At 38.8% G+C, this 18,412-nt stretch overlaps 1 protein-coding gene across 3 annotated transcripts in view; it reads right to left on the bottom strand.

Annotated features, from left to right (window-relative positions):
• The window catches only part of LOC124174599 (rho guanine nucleotide exchange factor 40-like), a 189,445-nt gene that overhangs the window by 53,691 nt on the left and 117,342 nt on the right, over positions 1 to 18,412 (bottom strand). For all 3 annotated transcript variants that reach the window (XM_046553837.1, XM_046553839.1, XM_046553838.1), the window contains exons 6-12: positions 15,983 to 16,072; positions 10,840 to 10,957; positions 8,109 to 8,202; positions 7,874 to 7,963; positions 7,632 to 7,721; positions 6,144 to 6,361; positions 5,735 to 5,873 (exon numbers count right to left, since the gene is read on the bottom strand). In XM_046553837.1, the coding sequence (XP_046409793.1) occupies positions 5,735 to 5,873; positions 6,144 to 6,361; positions 7,632 to 7,721; positions 7,874 to 7,963; positions 8,109 to 8,202; positions 10,840 to 10,957; positions 15,983 to 16,072 (839 nt within the window). The remainder of the gene's footprint in view (positions 1 to 5,734; positions 5,874 to 6,143; positions 6,362 to 7,631; positions 7,722 to 7,873; positions 7,964 to 8,108; positions 8,203 to 10,839; positions 10,958 to 15,982; positions 16,073 to 18,412) is intronic.

Genomic DNA, 18,412 nt, shown 5'->3' with positions numbered 1-18,412 from the left:
TTCGTATTACAAGGGAGTCGTAAGAAAACCAGCGGCGTCTTTTGATCTGATAAGCGCAAGATGCTGAAATGGTGGTGCATAGTCAACGAAGGCGAACTCGAGTTGCTTTTTAATTCTTCCTCCCCGTTGTTATTGTCTACGCAGGATTCTCTGTGCTTTACACGAGTGCCTTTGTCCTTTGCGTACTCCCTCTCTATCTCCTTCTCTTTCCAAGTCGGTAAAAAAATCCAAATACTGCTGCTGGAGAATCGACTAAGTCACGTTCTTTGAAAATTTTTCCGAGATGTGAATCGATCGAATTTGAAGACGTCAGAAAGTAGAAAAAATAAGTCCAACGGTTCGCTTTAGTGGTATGATAAAAAAGATTGAAGAACTTGTCAAATTGACTGGAAAAATGAGTGTCAAGGAAGAATGAAAATTTGAATGATTCAACGAAACGAAAGGTGTAAATTTTGCCCGTCGACGTTTCCGCATGAATATTATTACAACGCGAGAGGTGAACGAAGAAAAAAAAAACAAAAAAAAAACAAATGTCGGTTGCACGTCGAAGATTTGTTCATTCGTTCCGTTTTACGATGATTTCGAAAATGGCGTGAAAAAATAACAGATGGTAATTCATCTCGGGTTTTAATAATCCTCGCAGCATCCGCGACTCGCGGTCCATACGGAACGTGCATCTTGTTCCGATATACCTACGTAGGTATGTATACCTAGCTAAAGCTATTTACCATTGTTGGGATACGTACAGCGTGGATACGCATGCAAATGAGGAAAGCGCGGAATCTCTTTGAATCTTAAGCGCAGCAACTTCGCTGGCTTGCGGTATAAGATGCGATGCTGGTTTAGCGCCGTAAAGACTCGATCCGCAGGGCTGCTGCTGTCTAAAAACGGCGATACAAAAGCGAGAGGAAACCCAACGACGATCGGTTAAAACCGATTTCCGAGTTTAGCAACAATTATATCCGCAGTTGCTGCACGCAAATTGTATGTTCATTTTTCCTGGGCTCTTTTTATTCACGCTAAAAAACAATAGTAGAATAGCACAGCCGGTTCGGGACGCAGATTCCTGTACCGTCATTTTACCGACGCTTAGCCAAGACACAAACCTTTTTCTAGAATGTTCGGCAGTTCGGAGATAGCTATTTTAATGATAAAACATTCTAGAAAAAGGCTTGCATCTTGGCTAAGTGTCGGTAAAATGTCGGTATAGGAATCTGTGTTGAGAACGGGCTTTGCTATTCCACTAATTATTGAAAACGACCGTTTTTTTTTTTTTTTTTTTTTTTTTCTTCAGCGAAAATCTGAAAAAACTACTAAAAATCTTACATTATGTATAAAAATGTTTAACCATCTATCCGTTATTTAATTTTGGTCCATTTTTTTTACTTTAAACGGCACAAAAAACACATTCTGGGTCCAGACTTGAGAGAGCCAGACCCTGGTCGATTTGACGTGACAAAAAGGAAAGAAAATCGAAGAGAACGGTATTGTGAAACCAGAAAATATACGAATATAGCTGCGATGTAGAGAAGTGGGAATCAATTTAACAGGGCATGCATCGAGAAATGCAGTAACTCCTCCCAAAGTGGTTATACGCGTAAATAAGTATCCATGCATAGAGCAACCACATAATGACCGGCAATCGAACGTCCGGGCGCAGCTTACAAGTACATTTCCTCAAATTGGCAAATATTAAGAGAGCGCAATCAGGGGCGTACAAAGCTTCAAATCCGGGGTCTGCATTGGAGGTGGTATAACAAATTATAACGGCGTGCAGTAGGTGTAGAATATAAGGAAAGCTCGACTGCGATTCGCGATCATAGTTTCGAAGTGTATGAGGTATATAACGCGTTTCAACTCTAATGGAACGACGTGTGATTCGTGCGCTACGCCGCGATGAAAACGGCCGCATCGCAGTTAATACCTCGGTAATATATGCAATTGTTAAACTCTAATACGCGCAGCGGTCGGGTAATATTAGGTTCGCTGAACGAGGGTCGGAGGCAATCGTTAGTGGAAAGCAGACTATTTCGTTCGAAACGTGATGCACGGATGCGGTGTATCCTCGGTTTTATCATAATTAGACGGCAAGGTTCACCTTCTCAATCCATCATGTTATAATTATTATACATGATGCGGTAGAGAGCGAGCAACTTCAGTGCCGATTCCAAAATCGCACATTGAGAAAAATTTCACTCGTTACAGTAACTGGAAAAATTGAATAAAACAGGTATCGTTAAAAAAGCTGTTTGAATGTTGTTGGGATTACGAAAAACGAGGTACGCCTAAACATTTTGCGCTGTCGTCGATCCTTTTTTGGTTATCGCAACGCTGAATCAGTTTCTGAGGTTTACTCTACTTTTTTAGTTAAACAAGGCTTTAACGTCAATTTATCGTTGCACGAGCGTTAAATTTTCGCAACAGTTGCAAGAAAATATATCAACAGCGATCGTAATGAGAAAGAATAGTATAGGATACTAGAATTTCCGGTAACGGCTACAAAACTCATTTTCATTTTCTACCTAAAACTATATTTTTCGATTGTGGTAAAAAATGAAAATAGTTAAGGACTGAGCGGTAACCGGAACTAAAAATTTCGCTCAGTGCACACAAAACACACGTTTTTTTTCAACGATGACAAGTTTCAATTTCAAATATATTATACAAAGAGACTGTAAAAGTTGATTTATCATCGTTTATAACCAACATTATTCGATTCTCAAATTTTTTTTGCGCTAAAAAAAAAAAAAAAATCGCGAAAACATGTGCCAGTATTTCGTTTCATTTACAGCATTGATCTCGTATCCATCAACCAATTCCTGGGGTAATTTTCGCATTCGTTCGATCCTTCAATTCGTTGATTTCGTGCTTCGTGTGATTATTATTCCTCCGTTTTTTTATTTTTTTTTTTTTTGCTTTTCTATTGCTGTATTCGCAATTAGACTGCGTTAATTTGCACGCACGCATGCAAGCATAGCCACGGGTGATTTCAATGTCGGCGGAAGAGAGATTGTGGTTTAATTTTTTCATCCAAATGTGGTTACGAATGATCCGTGCCGTGCGAACCAGAGAAAATTAGACGCGCGTACCTATTTGGCGTACGCAAATATTATCGAGTGGACTAGAAAAACCTGCTCGGCTATTATAATAGATGTGCAAAAAATGTCTGCGAGATTTATGAAATTAAAGGTTTTTGGCGGGTCGAGAGCCTCGAGACAACGCGGCTAACGATCATCTGCGCCTTGACACAGTTTCTAATTTTTCTTTACGAGTGTGTGTGTTTTTTTTTTCTTCTAATATTAATTTTATTCAATTTTTTTTTTTTCATTTTTCAAATTTGGAATTTACATAATCAACGTTGATAATTAAATCGACTCGACATGACTTTACATAACTCGCCTGACTACGTTTCATTTTTCCTTCTTTCTTTTTTCAGCGTCCGTATAATCTCTAAATCGTTATCATAATTTTATTGCATCTTATTTCGATGTTACGTTACGTTATTTATTTATTTATATCAACTCGCAAGTATTTCCGCTGTATCATTTAGTTTAGCTATCTAATCTCCTTTCTCTTGTCCTCCGAGGCTCTTCCTTTCTCTCGCGACGATGATGCGGGAGCTAATATCGGAAGAATTTCGCCACAGGCGATGCGCGAAGAGTGTATAAAAAGAAGTTAACAAGTTACAATCTAAACAAGAATCGTTAGGCATGCTCGAAATTTTAACAAATTTCCTTAGCACCGGTTTTACTCGCAATCGATTGTTTCCTCAACATTCAGATTTTTTTTTTCTTACACACATACAATCGTCATCTTCTATCCCTGAAAGTTTCTCTTTTTTTAATTTTTCTATTTTGCGTCTAACGGTGAATAAAATATCGAAACTTATACGTATATATGTATAAGTCACAATGTTAAACATGGATTTGGAAATGAATATAAAAATTCATGAAATGATATAAAAATGAAAATAAAAAAGAAATAAAAAAAAGCCCGCGTAATAAGAAATTTGGGTTAATCTTTTCCGGCTCTATTTTTATTTCCTCGATTTCGCTAGGAAGAAGACAGGAAATTGGAACGCGAGTTTGAGCGTGCTTACATTACCGTAGTATACTACATATCCCGTATACTTACAACACACAAATTAACGCGAGCCAATCTCGAAGGCTGATTAACCTGATTAACGTCATCGGTCACTTGTTTTAGCCACGTGATGCGGAAGCGTGTATACCTATAGATGGGCGGGAGTTATACAACACCTGCGTCCAATCTCGAGCCTTTGATTATCTATTAGCACGCGACAATCGGCAATGCCGGCGCTTCCTTATTCGGATGGAACAGGAATCCGCCCATCAATTATACATATATAGGGCCGACCAATCAACCTAATCTAGCTAATCTGAAACTGGTACAATATAAACCAATCCGAGAAGTGAAAGTTGGCCCTGCATCGAAGCTTTTTCATTCACTTGGTGCGTACATCGAGTATAACAGGTAAATATCTCGCTACAACGGTGTGATAATTTTGTATATTAATTTTTATTAAACATTATATGAAACAGGTTCGAAATTTCGAATCCAACAGAAACAAAAAGTTAATCCTTACCTTAAAAAAAAAAGGATGCGCTAGATTTAAATTTGTGCTTTGTTTAATATTTCAACGATCAGGTAGCTAATTCGTTTTTATTTTTATTGTAATAGCACTATCGCTATTATAGCACAAGGGGATATATGTATACATATATTAAATAAATCGTTGCTCCAGGTACCAACAATTGATTCATACCTTTACAGTTCGTACAGTACATGTACATTCCATATCGCAGGGTTAACCCAAATTTTATTTGGGACAGTCACAAGTGCAGTAGTCAAACATTAAAGAGTATGTACTGCTCCTTGTTCCCGGTGTGGTAGAACATATACAATACCGAGGTGCAGTGCATAGAAGTGATCAAAATGATGATGATGATGATGATGATGATCGCTGAGAAAGCTGAATCGTGAGTATCGCGAATGATCGTACGCGGTGGCTCGCGTTTATATAGGTACGTGATTATCGTTGATGCACACGTCCTATACCATGTATAAAAAATATCATGTATAATGCGATCAGTGTAATACAATGCAGGATTACAAAGTATATAATACGGCTGTACGATTTTATTTAGTCTCAACGTTTTATTTATTTTTTTTTCAACCCTTCTTATTTTCTTCTTAAACGATTATCAATCAATATTTTATCTCGAGCTTAACTCGAAGATAAATACCTATGCGTGTATAAAGGAATAAAGGAAACACAATCAGCGCCAACTTTCTTCTCCTCTTTTACTCCCCCCGCTCATGTATTTTGCTCGTGTATAATTTCCACATGTCTGCATGGACTTGCGGGGAGATCGCGAGGATCAAGGAGGAAGGCCAGCGAAGTGAAATGATAACGTAATTATCGTTTCAAGGTCAAGTGCATTCCTGGCACGTGAACGACGCCATTATAGATCGGGACATTGATTTAGGATTAAGAGTGTTTCTATAATTAAAAATGAAAACGTTGTCGACAAATCAAGGGAAATTAACACGAAAATAAACTAGAAGACAACGGATTTTCATTTGATTACCGAATCGCTTTCAATGATTTTTACTGCATGTTCATCGATTCACCTTCGTAGTGAGAGAATGTGTATGTAACGCGTAGTGTGAATTCGTCAAATTGTGTTAGCGTTTTTTCTTCTTTACTCACCTCGCGCGCCTGGTCCTCGATGTTTCTGAGGATGGTTAAATTCCTGATCATAGCTCGTCGAGATTCGCAGGACGATTCAAGCCTCGTCGCTGCATTACTGACTTCCGTTAGCAGTCGACGAGCCCGATCCAGGGATAGCCTGGATATGATTTACAGAGGAAAGCGAATATTAGTCGAAATGTCGATAAGGATGATCACTGTTTCAATAAGCACAAGGAAACTCGTCCAGATGAGAAGTCTTGGCTATTTCGAATGCAATAAAACTGATTACAGTGATAATGCGATAGATCTAAAATAGAAGATTTTTCTAACAATTCATCATTTCGCACGTATGAAAGTGAAAAAAGAAAAAAACCGATTTTACCAAACGCATTACAGGCACGGATGTACAGAAATTCAGACATTTTACCTGACTTGCTCGACGTGGCGAATGTTTTGGGAGCGTTCCTCGAGGAGGGCGATCACCTCATTGGCATCAGCCGGTGTGCGTTTTACTGTAGGATCTGTCAGCAGACGACTGAGCGGAACCAACGGCTGCGGAATAATCGCGCACTCCTTTAATTCCGACATGGCCATGGCGAGCTTTCGACCCGCAGCCTGCCACTTCGACATCACCGCGTCGTATTCCTGAATAACATAGAAAGGACAAATTAAATAACTAAATGTAAAGAATATGCGTTAATTAAACGTTATATAATATTGAAATAGTCAGTTTGCAATGCGACGTTGGTGGGAAAAGAATCAAAGTAATGCATCCAAGCTGATAACTGATAATTGATCGTGTTTTTCGCATGCAATTCGTTGAATTGAACTAGTCTATTACCTATTAAGTGTCACTAATTGACCAGACATTACACTAATTTGATACTCGAAGAACAATCACGATTTGCATCAATGGAAATTGAAAACTTACAGGTTATGTGGCGTCAAAATGGCGCCGATAATCGGGCTTCGACGTCACGAGTCAGATTTCCCAATACAGAGAAAACGGAGATAAAAATTTAGAAGAAAGTTGCGCGATATTCGCAAATTGTTTTCATTTCACGTTCTCGAGAAAATGTTGCAAGATAAGAAGGCGGCGTAACAATAAACAATTATATTACAGTAATTCTGGTCACGCCAGCTTTTTTACGTTTAAATTAACGAACCGCCAGATCGATGAGAACCACTGTCAATTAAAACCGGTTAATCGGAACGTGCCGTGGTAGCAGCTACTGGCGGGTCGATGGAGACACGGTGGAATTCGTCGTATGCGCGTTATATCCCTTGGGGGTAAATTACGAAGGAGGGACAATCGGTGTACCTCAAACGGTCGGGTTGATTTTCAAGTTACATTGAGTTAGGTTGGAGGTTGGAACGCACTTCCCCTTCTCATCGACTCGAGGATTCCTTGAACGCGGAGATTTTTCTGACCATGGTTTCTACCTGCGAGCGGTGTAAAGTCAATTCAATTCTTAATTAATTCTACGAAATTCGTCCACCCGTTTGTCTCTTGCGCCTTGTCATCTCAATTCGCAACCCGCTTTGCGGAGACGAATCTCTGGTTGCCGACTCGAGTAACGCGGTACTGATTTTCGAACTATGAATATATTATTGTATCGATGGAAATTCGGTTGCTAAAATCAGGTTTCAACAGAAAGAAATATGAAGACTTTTCATTTGGATTGGAATTTTGGCATATTGATCAAGAATTTTGAGGGGATAACTTGGAGAGGATATTTTCGATACAGAATTCTACGGTGATATTTAAACTACTTAGAGATTTTGCACTAATTTTTTCTTGAAAACTGACCGGTGTTAATTGAATTTTACACGATAGAAGAAAGCAGAGAAATGAATTGCAATTATATTCGGTTACGCATTTGGTGTCGAAGAAAATTTTTCGTTTTTTGCATACCTTGAAAAATGATATCCATTGAAGATGATCGGATTTTTGATGCCGGTTTGAGATGTGTTTGGTAATAGTTTCCTCGTCTACGAATACAACCTGAAAAAGAATAACCATTGTATATTAATTCAGCAAATAAAACTTAAATAAGAGAGAAATAAAAGTCGACGATTAAACTCTACGCAATAGCTGACTTTATTCAAACAGGCGTTTAAATCGCGATGAGAAGTATTTGAAAAGCAACGACTTACCTTGATTTGACTGCGGGGTAAAAGCGGCCTGCCGGGTGCCTCGTCACATGAATTTCGCAGCACCAAGGCTTGAGAAACTCTCAATGTACGCTAAATAAGGAAAACAACGTATTGAAGTTCGCTGACTTTTACTATAATATTACTTTATACATTCGAAAATAATTGTTTCGTTAAGTATTTATTCTGTGAAGAAAAATAAGCAAAAAAAGAAAAGAAAATGACTCGGATGAGTTACCTGCAGGAGGTGAAACGCGTTGTCGAGAAGATCCAATTCTTCGGACGGCTGGCCAGTCACGAGTAACGTGAATTCGGTATCTGATCGGTCGGAACTGTGGCAAAAATAGGGAATTCCGAATGAGATAAATTATCTGAGACTATCGGGAATACCGATGTTTAAAAATAGATAAAATCGAAGAAAATTTAGGCTAGCTCTTAGCCTGTTATTGACCGACGAAAAACGATAAATTTGTTCTTTTTTCTCTCTCTCTCTCCTCTATCTTCCTTTCTTCGTAGAAAACCTGTTACAGAAGGTGACAATAAAAGAAAAGAAAGGTAAATAAGGAAAAAAGGATTTCTTAGATAGGCGAGGACACGCGCTCATGGAACAAGTAACCCTATACAGGCTGCAGTACAAGCGCGATAAAAATGCTAGCTTAACAGCACCGCATGCGACTGACGTTATATTAACTTATGACACGTGAGTCTATCTGGGTATATTTCTCACGCTGCTCCTGTAACACCCACGTAGACGCCATTGCATTGGCGTAACACTCTTGATACAATCCGTAGGTGAAAATTGAGACGAAAGAAGGAAACGGATAAATTTTGCAGGAAGAAAAAAAAAAAAAAAAACTAAACGCGGATTAAGGTTTTTCGTTTGGAAGCGACAACTTTTCATCTTGTTCCTACAATGAAAAACTGTTTTACATAATAGGAAAAAAAAATCTTCGCGAAAGGATATCTCTCAAATCCGACAATTTTATGTTACGACAAGGAGTTGATTTTATCCTGGAAGTATTTTGCACAAATACTAATCTTTGACAGTCTTTCAAATTATTGATTTTACAAGAATATTTTTTTATTTTAAAAGTTTTCGCTTATCCTACGCCTCTGGATTTTTTTCTTTTTCTCTAAAATGCTTTTACAGCGGTGCATTAGCACTATTGTAAGTCGGGCCGCCGGTATTATGCACCCCAATGTCTGCGTGAGACGCACGTGCGACTTGGATGAGAGGATCGAGGATGGAACTTGACGCGGTTTAGCTTCGCCTTGGGTGGGCCATTGCGGCGAGGCGTTTATGGTTATAAAATTTAACCCCGAAAGAATTTTCCCAGGGTATATAGGTAGGTAGGTAGGTAGGTAGGTATAATGGCAGTGACAGGTTGGACCGAGAGCTAGAACGTGACCCTATATATGACGATGGTTTGATATGCAGAGAAGAAACCGAAAACCCCTTTTACCAAAGAAGAAGTCCCGCACTGCAACGCGCAGCGAGGAAAAACATGATCTATAGAAACAGGTATGTCTGCACAGAGATTCAATTAAATACAAGAAACGTGCAGGTAGGCAATGAGCATGAGCATGGGGAAAGATTAAAAATGTACTATACAAAAAAAAAAAAATAATATATATATATACCCAACGGTGGTGGAAATGCGGTCAAGTGTGCAAAACTAGATCAACTCGACAAGTCGGCAAGTGCGAGAACCTTTGTATATATCTTTGGATCTCGAGACACACCGCGTGACTACTTTTCTCTGTACGATCCGGTAGCATTTCTATTATGATATATACGACTTGCTAGCAATAAAACGAAAGCGAGGTTCTGAAAGACTCATCTTTGTTCGAAAACATTTACCAAATTTACCGCAGTTTCCTTACATTATAATAGCTCTGCCGAACTCTATTTCTAAACGTACGCTTTAAAAATGTACAACATTGTGTAAAACAGGGTTGTCCCTTTTTTATACTCATATCTGGTGGTGTATAAATAGATATATATATATATAAGGTCGGTTCTGCGTACAGATTCCGATACCGACGTCTTACCGACAGCTCAGATACAAACCCTTTTTTTCGGGTGGAGTTTATACCGAAACTGGTCAACTTTACCGACGATACCGATGAATTTAATCGACGATCGATAAAGTTGACCAGTGTGGGGATACCCTCCACCCGAAAAACGGGTTTGTATCTGAGTTGTGAAACGGCTGAAAATGTCGATAAGATGTCGGTATCGGAATCTGTACACCGGAACGGTCTTACATATCTATTTGCGTAAGGTAATGTACCTAATCGAAATTAAGTTGCGGTGTCTTTCTTGACATGCATATATATACCTACCTACCTTTATTGATTTATATCATGCGGAAGAGTGCGCGCAGGGCAATTTGCATGTGTAAACAATAATAATTGATACTGCGGTGGATATAATATATATATACACACCATAGTATATGCGCGTTACGGGTATACATATTATGTCTATAAATACAGTACCTATAATGATATTCGTCGACTAGAAAGTACCTACGTTGCGCTGGTATAATTGTAAGGGTCGACGATACTGTCGGGTGCATGCATGGATATTACTTTCAGGATAATTAATAAATAACCTATTCGCGACTCCCTCTATACCTATCGATATCGATCATTAATTTTAATATCTTAATGTAATACACCGCACTGCTGCACGACGGCACATCTTTACAACTGCAGCAAATAATATACCTACTTTCCCTTATATTATGGTGCAAGTTATCGTATACCTCCACGTCCCCGTGATTATACCATGCATCTTTTGTAAATTTATTATGCCGTGGTACAAGAGGACGATGAATTTTTTAAATTTGTATTTGATATTATTCTCCGACTATATTTTCTCTCGAAACGAATGGAAGCTGCGTTGATTCGATTAAGAATCATTCACGGCGTAGAATGAATTTGAATAAATTTATTCCACGAACCTGGGTAGGTGAACGAGGTAGAGAATAAAACAGGCAATTTCGACCGGCGAAATAGCCTCCGTCGGTGACACAGTGCTGTCGTATTCGATGACAGGTCTGTCGGCACAGTCTTTGTACCCTGAAACAGATTTAAAAAAAAGAATGAAATTAAATCCATCATTCCTCATTATTCTCCTCATCGTCATTATAGTTCTAAATATTCAAGTTTTTATTTTTATTCCATTTATTGCAAGATTTTTACGATTTACACACATATTTTCAAAAAAACTAGTTTAAATAGACAAAAAAAAAAAAAAAACAACGAACAAACCGAGCACCAAACCTAATTTCAAAACATAAAGCAAGAATAATGCGTGTACAGGTATAAATAAATAATATCCGAATAACAGGGTGTTGTGCAATTCTGCAGGGAACGACCGGGCACACATATGCATATAAATAGGTACGTAATATAGAGGCGCATGCCGCATCTTGGATCATGAATGAATGATGAAATTGATTCGCCTTGACTGAACGAACGCATCTCTTCTCGCATTAATTTGCAGTGTACGCATTTCGTTGCATCTGCGGCTTAGACTTATAAACAGTTCGTTCGTTCGGTTCGTCAATCGTTGCTTTTCATTCACGATTGATAATAAAAATTAAAATCATTCATTTATCCAGATTTATAAACAGCAAATTGACGGTTATAATAATTATGTATATTACAGTTGAATTTATGAGACTGAAGAACAACATTGACAACTAACTCGACATACTTTAATGACAATAATTATACAAGAATTTACCAAATATGTCGATCAAATACGACAATAAAAATGTTTTATAGTTATAATTCAAATACAAATCTATACTGTCAATAAATTAACCAAAATTATTATTCTGAATTAAAAGAAAAAAGGAATTTCTTTCGCTATATTTGACCATGATATTTGGTAAATTTTTTGTGCAGAGAATGTTAAAAACCTGTGTTTGTTTTCAAAAAACGTTTCGCAAATCGTTGATTGATCCCGTCTACTTCTACCTATTAAGAATGACCAAACGCAATCGATTTTTTTTTCACGATTACGATTCAATCGAGTCGTGCTTGATTATTTTTTTTTTGATTCGATTAATCGATGCATCGATTATTCTTAGCTCAGTGGGCATCGCTGCAGTACTCTGAGAGAAATTTTTAGTTCCCGTTACCGCTCGGTTCTTAACTATTTTCATTTTTGACCACAATGCAAAAATATAGTTCTAGGCAGAAAATGAAAATTAGTTTTTTAGCCGTTACCGGACAGTCTAGTATCCTATACTATTCTTTCTCATTACGATCACTGTTGCTAGATTTTCTTGCAACTGTTGCGAAATTTTAACGCTCGTGCAACGATAAATTGACGTTGAAGCCTTGTTTAACTAAAAAAGTAGAGTAAACCTCAGAAACTGATTTTGCGTTGCAATAACCAAAATAGAATCGACAATAGCGCAAAATGGTTAGGCGTACCTCGTTTTTCGTTATTCCAACAATATTCAAACAGTTCTTTTAACGATACCTGTTTTACTTAATTTTTCTACTTACTGTAACAAATGAAATTTTTTCCAGTGTACACCTATACCTATAAACATTCTCCTAATCCAGTTAGAGATTGCAGTTTCTACCTGAACTCGTGGCAGCATCATCTCGTGCAGTAATAACAAACACGTGCGGTCTGATTATATGCCTGGTTATTCTACTGCATATTCGGTATATATATATATATATATACGGTAAATCGTTGTTGCGCGTAGGTAGGAAAAGGTACGTTGGAGTAGCCACGTAGAAGAGTACCGTTCACGGGATAAATAAGTCGAAGTCAGCTGCCGCTGGAGTGCAGATGCGACTCTTCGACTCGAACTGGAGAACTCCCACGCCCCCGCTTTGGACCCGCGTGCGCCAAGGATGGCGTGCCTTCCTTGGAGAACAAGGCGAATTAATCGCGTGGTCGCGGACCGAAGTGAAATTAAGTCCTCGAAGGTTTTGCACGACCCGCTGCAGCTTCGCACGTAGGTATCAAGTATTTATCCTACAAGACGTATCGAGATATTATCCTACGTGAAACGGGTGATTTCCACCATTTTGTTGATTGATTTTTTTTTTTTATCATTTTACACTATCTTGCGAAATTTCTACCGTTTTCACAATTACTACCTCAATAACTGTATTAATTATTGCGGCACCAATTTAGCATATTCGAATTAAGAATCTGCAGGTAACCGAATGAGGAATCTCCGATGAATTTATTATTTATTTTTTTCTTACTTTTACTTTGATTTTTTAATTTTTTTTCCATCAACACCGTACCGATTCGCTGCGTGGCGATGCGTTCACGCTTCCCACGACACAGTTTCACCCCTGCCACATGTACATCGAATGCATACACAACATCGAAGCGAACAGCCGTTCCTCAGCAATATGCAGAGATGAGATGAGATGAGAGAGAGAGAGAATGAGAGAAAGAGAGCGAGAGAGAGAAGAGATTGTATCGGTAATACAGGATGAGAAATTATCCATTAGCCACAGGGTCACAACTCCTCCCAGCTGCTTATCGTTGACCATATTAACTTGGGGCGTCTCGATACCCGGGTGAAAAAATATAAATACATATTACACACCCGTTCGAAAAGGGTTCAGGATGTTTGAACGTATAGAAAGAAGTTTAGAAATTTTTGTCTCGCGATCTATTTTCCAAAAAAAAAAAAGAAAAAAAAAATACCACAAGAAAGATATTTAGCTTGTTAAAAGGAGTCAAAAGGGGTCGCGTGGCTAGGTGGCTAAGGAGGTCAGAGGCGTCATATTGTACCGGCGTGAAGTACGGTGCCCGATAATTTACGGCACGTTCCCTATAGCTGGCTGGACTCGTACACCGCTAAGAGTCGGGAATACTGCAATAACGCGGTGTAGTTTCCTTGTACTATCAGAGCCATCAGCGTTGTTAAAGTCAAAGTTTCGCCACCGCCACAAGATACGAAAGAGCCGTGCAATAGTAACAACTCGCTAATTACTGTTACTGGTTCTTCGTACAATCGGGAGTAACGATCTGAAAATCGTTCAAGTTATGTGATTTCAAGTCGTATAATAAGTTGTGACTGCCTCGAGTGCTTCTTCGGGTTTATTGAGAGCAACCACTTATACCCGGTGGAATGAGAAAAGATTTTTGTTAATTATAAAAATTTATCATTATTATTATTAGAAGAAGAAAAGTGCAGAGTTGACCTGCGAGCCCACCCATTCACCGTATAGTTATGGCGCATGAGTTGTGACAACGGGTGGGAAGGGGGTAGGGCAGTAATTTATTGCCAGATATTAATTATCCTTACAATCTTCCACGTCGTCGGGTCTTTCACACGGTACACATGTTCACAAACCTGAAGCCTGCCGCCTCTCACCCTCGAAAAAGGTCGAGCAATTAAATGCGCGCGAAGTGTGCACGGTGGGAGAAGCGATAAGGAGAGGATGTCAAAATGGATGTGAAGGTGGATGAGGCTGAAGAATGGACCAAACCCATTTCTTCTTTCACTAAACTACCCGTCGTTATACAGTTACAAAGGAAGAAAAGTAAGGATGTAACATCGTTTCATGAACTTCAAAAATGTTTGAACACCCCGGGTGTTTTTCGTTGAAACAGTACACCTAGATGAAAGATCGGTTTTATCACCGACGACCGGTAAGCAAGACACCCGGGGAGTGTATCAGACGTCCTGGAGTTAGAGCTCCCGTAGCCGAAGAAGAAGGTCTCAATTTAAATCTTGTGGTAAGTAGCAGGTAAAGGCGGGCGCGGTGTTTCTATTTTAATGGAATATTGTACAGTTATACACGCGATGTGTTCATGGTGCTGGAGGAACGTTACAGGGTGGAACGCGTTTAGACGCGTATAATGGTGGTTTAAGGCACGCGGCGAACCCTCAAGGCCGGCAGCCAAGGAACTGTTGCGGATACTCGATCGCTGTATAAGGCAGGTACTGTAAAGTTTCACACAACCATGCGATGGAGTGCATGTCGCAAACAGTCTCCGCAACTGTGCCGTGTGAAACGCGTATTCGTGTATTCCGTGTGTGGGTGTGTCTCGGCTTCCGCATTATACTCCTCCTCGGACCCTCGGTCAACTCTCTACAGCCCGATGCCGGTTCGTCTATTCGGCGTATAAAACGTCTGGCTACCGCTGCCGTTTACCGCCACTTATGTCTACTTATGCCTCATTTTCTCGCTCGAACCATTTGCATTCACCGGCACAACGATGCGTTTCAACTGTCAGAAGAACCGGAACCGCGATCATCATAATCAGACACTCGGGAATCTTTCATTATCCACCTAACCTCAATCTTCGATTTATCATACATTGTCGATGGTTAAATTGGCCACCTGTTATAGAATGGTTCACGGAAGTCGATCGTATTTCAAGCCTCAAACTGCTTCTCACGATCTTGGTTAATCCGTAAACGACGACGAAAACTCCGAAGTGACGGGTTTCGGTTAGTTCGTAATTTCGCCACCCGTTCCCAACGATTTATAAAATTGTAGACCGAGCGTGGTGTTGAGATCGTTAGTAAAATTTTGCGAAAACTTCAAGTGGCACGATTACCGTTCCGCGTATGATCCGAATATAATTTGTATATATTTACGCTTCAGAACGCGATAAATCTTGCAGGTTTGGCGCAGCGCCCCATATTGCAAACTTTCGTACTTCTCATTGCAGAGGAAGCGTCGTCACGCGATGTTGCATCAAAGATACCGCAGCGAACTGCGCAGTTTCGTACTTCATTTCCAAGTTTTTGCATTTTCTTGTCCAAGTTTCATTACAGGTTGGTTTAATGTTTTGCTATTGTAACCTATTAGAGACTTTCTTCAATTTTTTTTTTCCACAAGTTTCAGATTTCGGGGACATCAAGAAACGCGTAATGTTACTTTCGCAATGTAAATATAGACGCGTACAATATGCTGCATAGAAATAAATAATAATCATCCCCCCTGGTGTGTAATTAGTTATACCATACCAGGCGGTTGTAATAACACACACATATATATAATATATGTGTGTGCATGCACCATTCGGGTTGTTCGAGGGTAATTATAAATCTCATTGTTACATAATTGTACAATTTACAACGAGGAATTTCAATTTACCTGGTAACGTGAGACCGCAGGTAAGCAGGTGATCCGGCAGGTCGTGAATACTCCGCGGTGGCGTGAGGTCTTGCCCTTTTTTCCTCGCGCCTGAAAACAGTCCGAAATTTCATCTAGATTAATAAACCTATTAAATCATTTACACAAACATACTCGAATACGGTACAAAATATTTTCAACATACGATTTGAAATCCCGTGTATAATTAATATTTTTTCACACGCATTTTCATACTGCCTGGAAACAGCCGCAACGTTGCCTCGAGAGGATTAAGAAAAAGGGAAGAGATATTTTGCAATCGGGAGGAAAAATGATCGGTAACTCGATACGGACGTGAGAGAAATAGAGAGTGAATCGTTATGAAATATATATATATGTATATACACATGTGTGCATTTAACATCATGGTACATACAGGTATATAATGTCTCCCTCCGTTTGCATATATATATATACATATACATGTATGTATGTACACGTTATACATTAGCCAGCAAATTTCTAACAGCTGTGCTTGCTTTGATATGACATTCAATACAATATTTATACACACACAGATCGTGTTCCTCTTCAAACGAATCTCCGTAACGCATGTTCCGCGTTTATACGCAATAGTCGTTGTGTATGTAATATTATACACATCGTGTAGTATTTTCTTCTTTGACCAGTCAGCAGAAATTATACGAGATGTAAAAATTGTGGGGAAAATACAAAAGAGTGCATAAAAAAAAAAAAAGGTTGTTATCTGCAAACTGGATAGAAACAATTTCGATTAATTGTAAGACGTATGAGTTTCTAAAAAGAATAACAGTCTCGAATTCAAAAGGACATCGGAGAGAAAGAAAAAAAAAAAAAAATAAGGAAACATCGCTGAACAGGCGTGATGAAAATTTTCCATATATATATATATATATATATATATATATATATAAATCGTACGTTCTTAATGATATGGCAGTAATTATAGCCGGAATCAGTTGCGTGTAACTAACGGTTGTTTGAGGCCTGAAACGTGGCGCGAGTTGCGCAGCTGCTGCTAGTGACATGTCCGGATCAGACGCAAAAAAAAAAAAAATAAAAATGAAGAAAAAAAAATAAAATAAAAAAATCAAGGAGATAGAAATTCCTCAAGTTTCCGTACAGCATCCGATAATCCGCGACAGGTAGTTAAGTCAGGCGGCGGGGGCAGGTTGCTCGCATAGAAATCCTGAGCGCCGAGCGGGTGAAACACGATATCAATAATACGTTTTCTAAAACCACACCTTCCTATGGAAAACGCCAGCGTAGTCGACGTGTTTCCCTGGCTGTTCACGCGTGCCTGCGGATACGATGCGGGCCGTAATTTGCGTAGAAAGTATTACGTTCTACGCATTGGACGGGGAGGGTTTTACGGGCTTTGCGAATCGCGAGACGCGATGAAATTTTTCACGCGTCGTTAACGGAATGAAGTATAGTTGGGGGGGGGGGAGGGGGAGAGAAATAAAAGTAAAGAAGACTGCAAGCTCGACGGTGATGCGAGCGGTTGAGTATCTGGTTTAAACGCCATTAAATTCAACGATATTAGTGTAGGTAGTATGATAATCAAGAAAATGGTCGAAAAAGCTCAATACTGAAAATAAATTAGGAACAGATGTTGTAGCTTTTTTTTGTTGTTTTTTTATTTTAATGAAGAAAACTTTCGTTGAGTGATGTTCATTACGCTCAACTAACAATTCGCTTTTCGTTAGACAGTGTCTGCCGGTTAACAAGATTTGTCCGAATGTATACATATAGTTTAGTTAAATTTCAAATAGGCGGATGATATTTTTTTAACATTTATCGTAAACAGCGTGTTTCTTAAATTTAAGGCTAAACGCACAAAACTTTACGTTTGTGACTTTAAATTACATAAATGTTAAAGCAATTATATACCATAGTTATCAGAGAGCGAAATACGACGTTTAGAAATGATTTTAAATGTAGAAACCGAACGATGTAGTTGGATTATTTACAATTATTTCACGAGCTTTGTGTTTTTTTTTTTTTTTTTTCTTTTTCTAAATTTCATTTCAATTCGAGGCAACGCTAATAACGCCAAATAAATGTTGAGTTATAAAATAGTATTCGACAAGGTCGAGGTCGAACTTAGGTAAAACTTTTTGAGAATTACTCGGAAAAAAATGATATCCGATTACAATTAGGCACTCCTTTGAATCTCGGCTACCTTGCCTTATACCAGCATAAATCGTATTAGATGATCACCGTGCGTTTCGTAAAGAATATTATTGTAAGCCGCGAGAATCGGATGATATGAATGAAATATCATGTTTATGCGTACAAAGCGTGCGCAACGAGGATCTGTGTAATTATTATCTCTACGTAGAATCTCTGTAAGTATATAACTAGATATATCATGTACTAGGTCTAATATCGTTCTCGTCGAGATGCATT

Source organism: Neodiprion fabricii, chromosome 2 (assembly GCF_021155785.1).
Source record: "Neodiprion fabricii isolate iyNeoFabr1 chromosome 2, iyNeoFabr1.1, whole genome shotgun sequence".
Classification (NCBI taxonomy): domain Eukaryota; kingdom Metazoa; phylum Arthropoda; class Insecta; order Hymenoptera; family Diprionidae; genus Neodiprion; species Neodiprion fabricii.
Note: the sequence above shows the minus strand (reverse complement) of the source record. Positions and strands in the feature narration are given on the sequence as shown.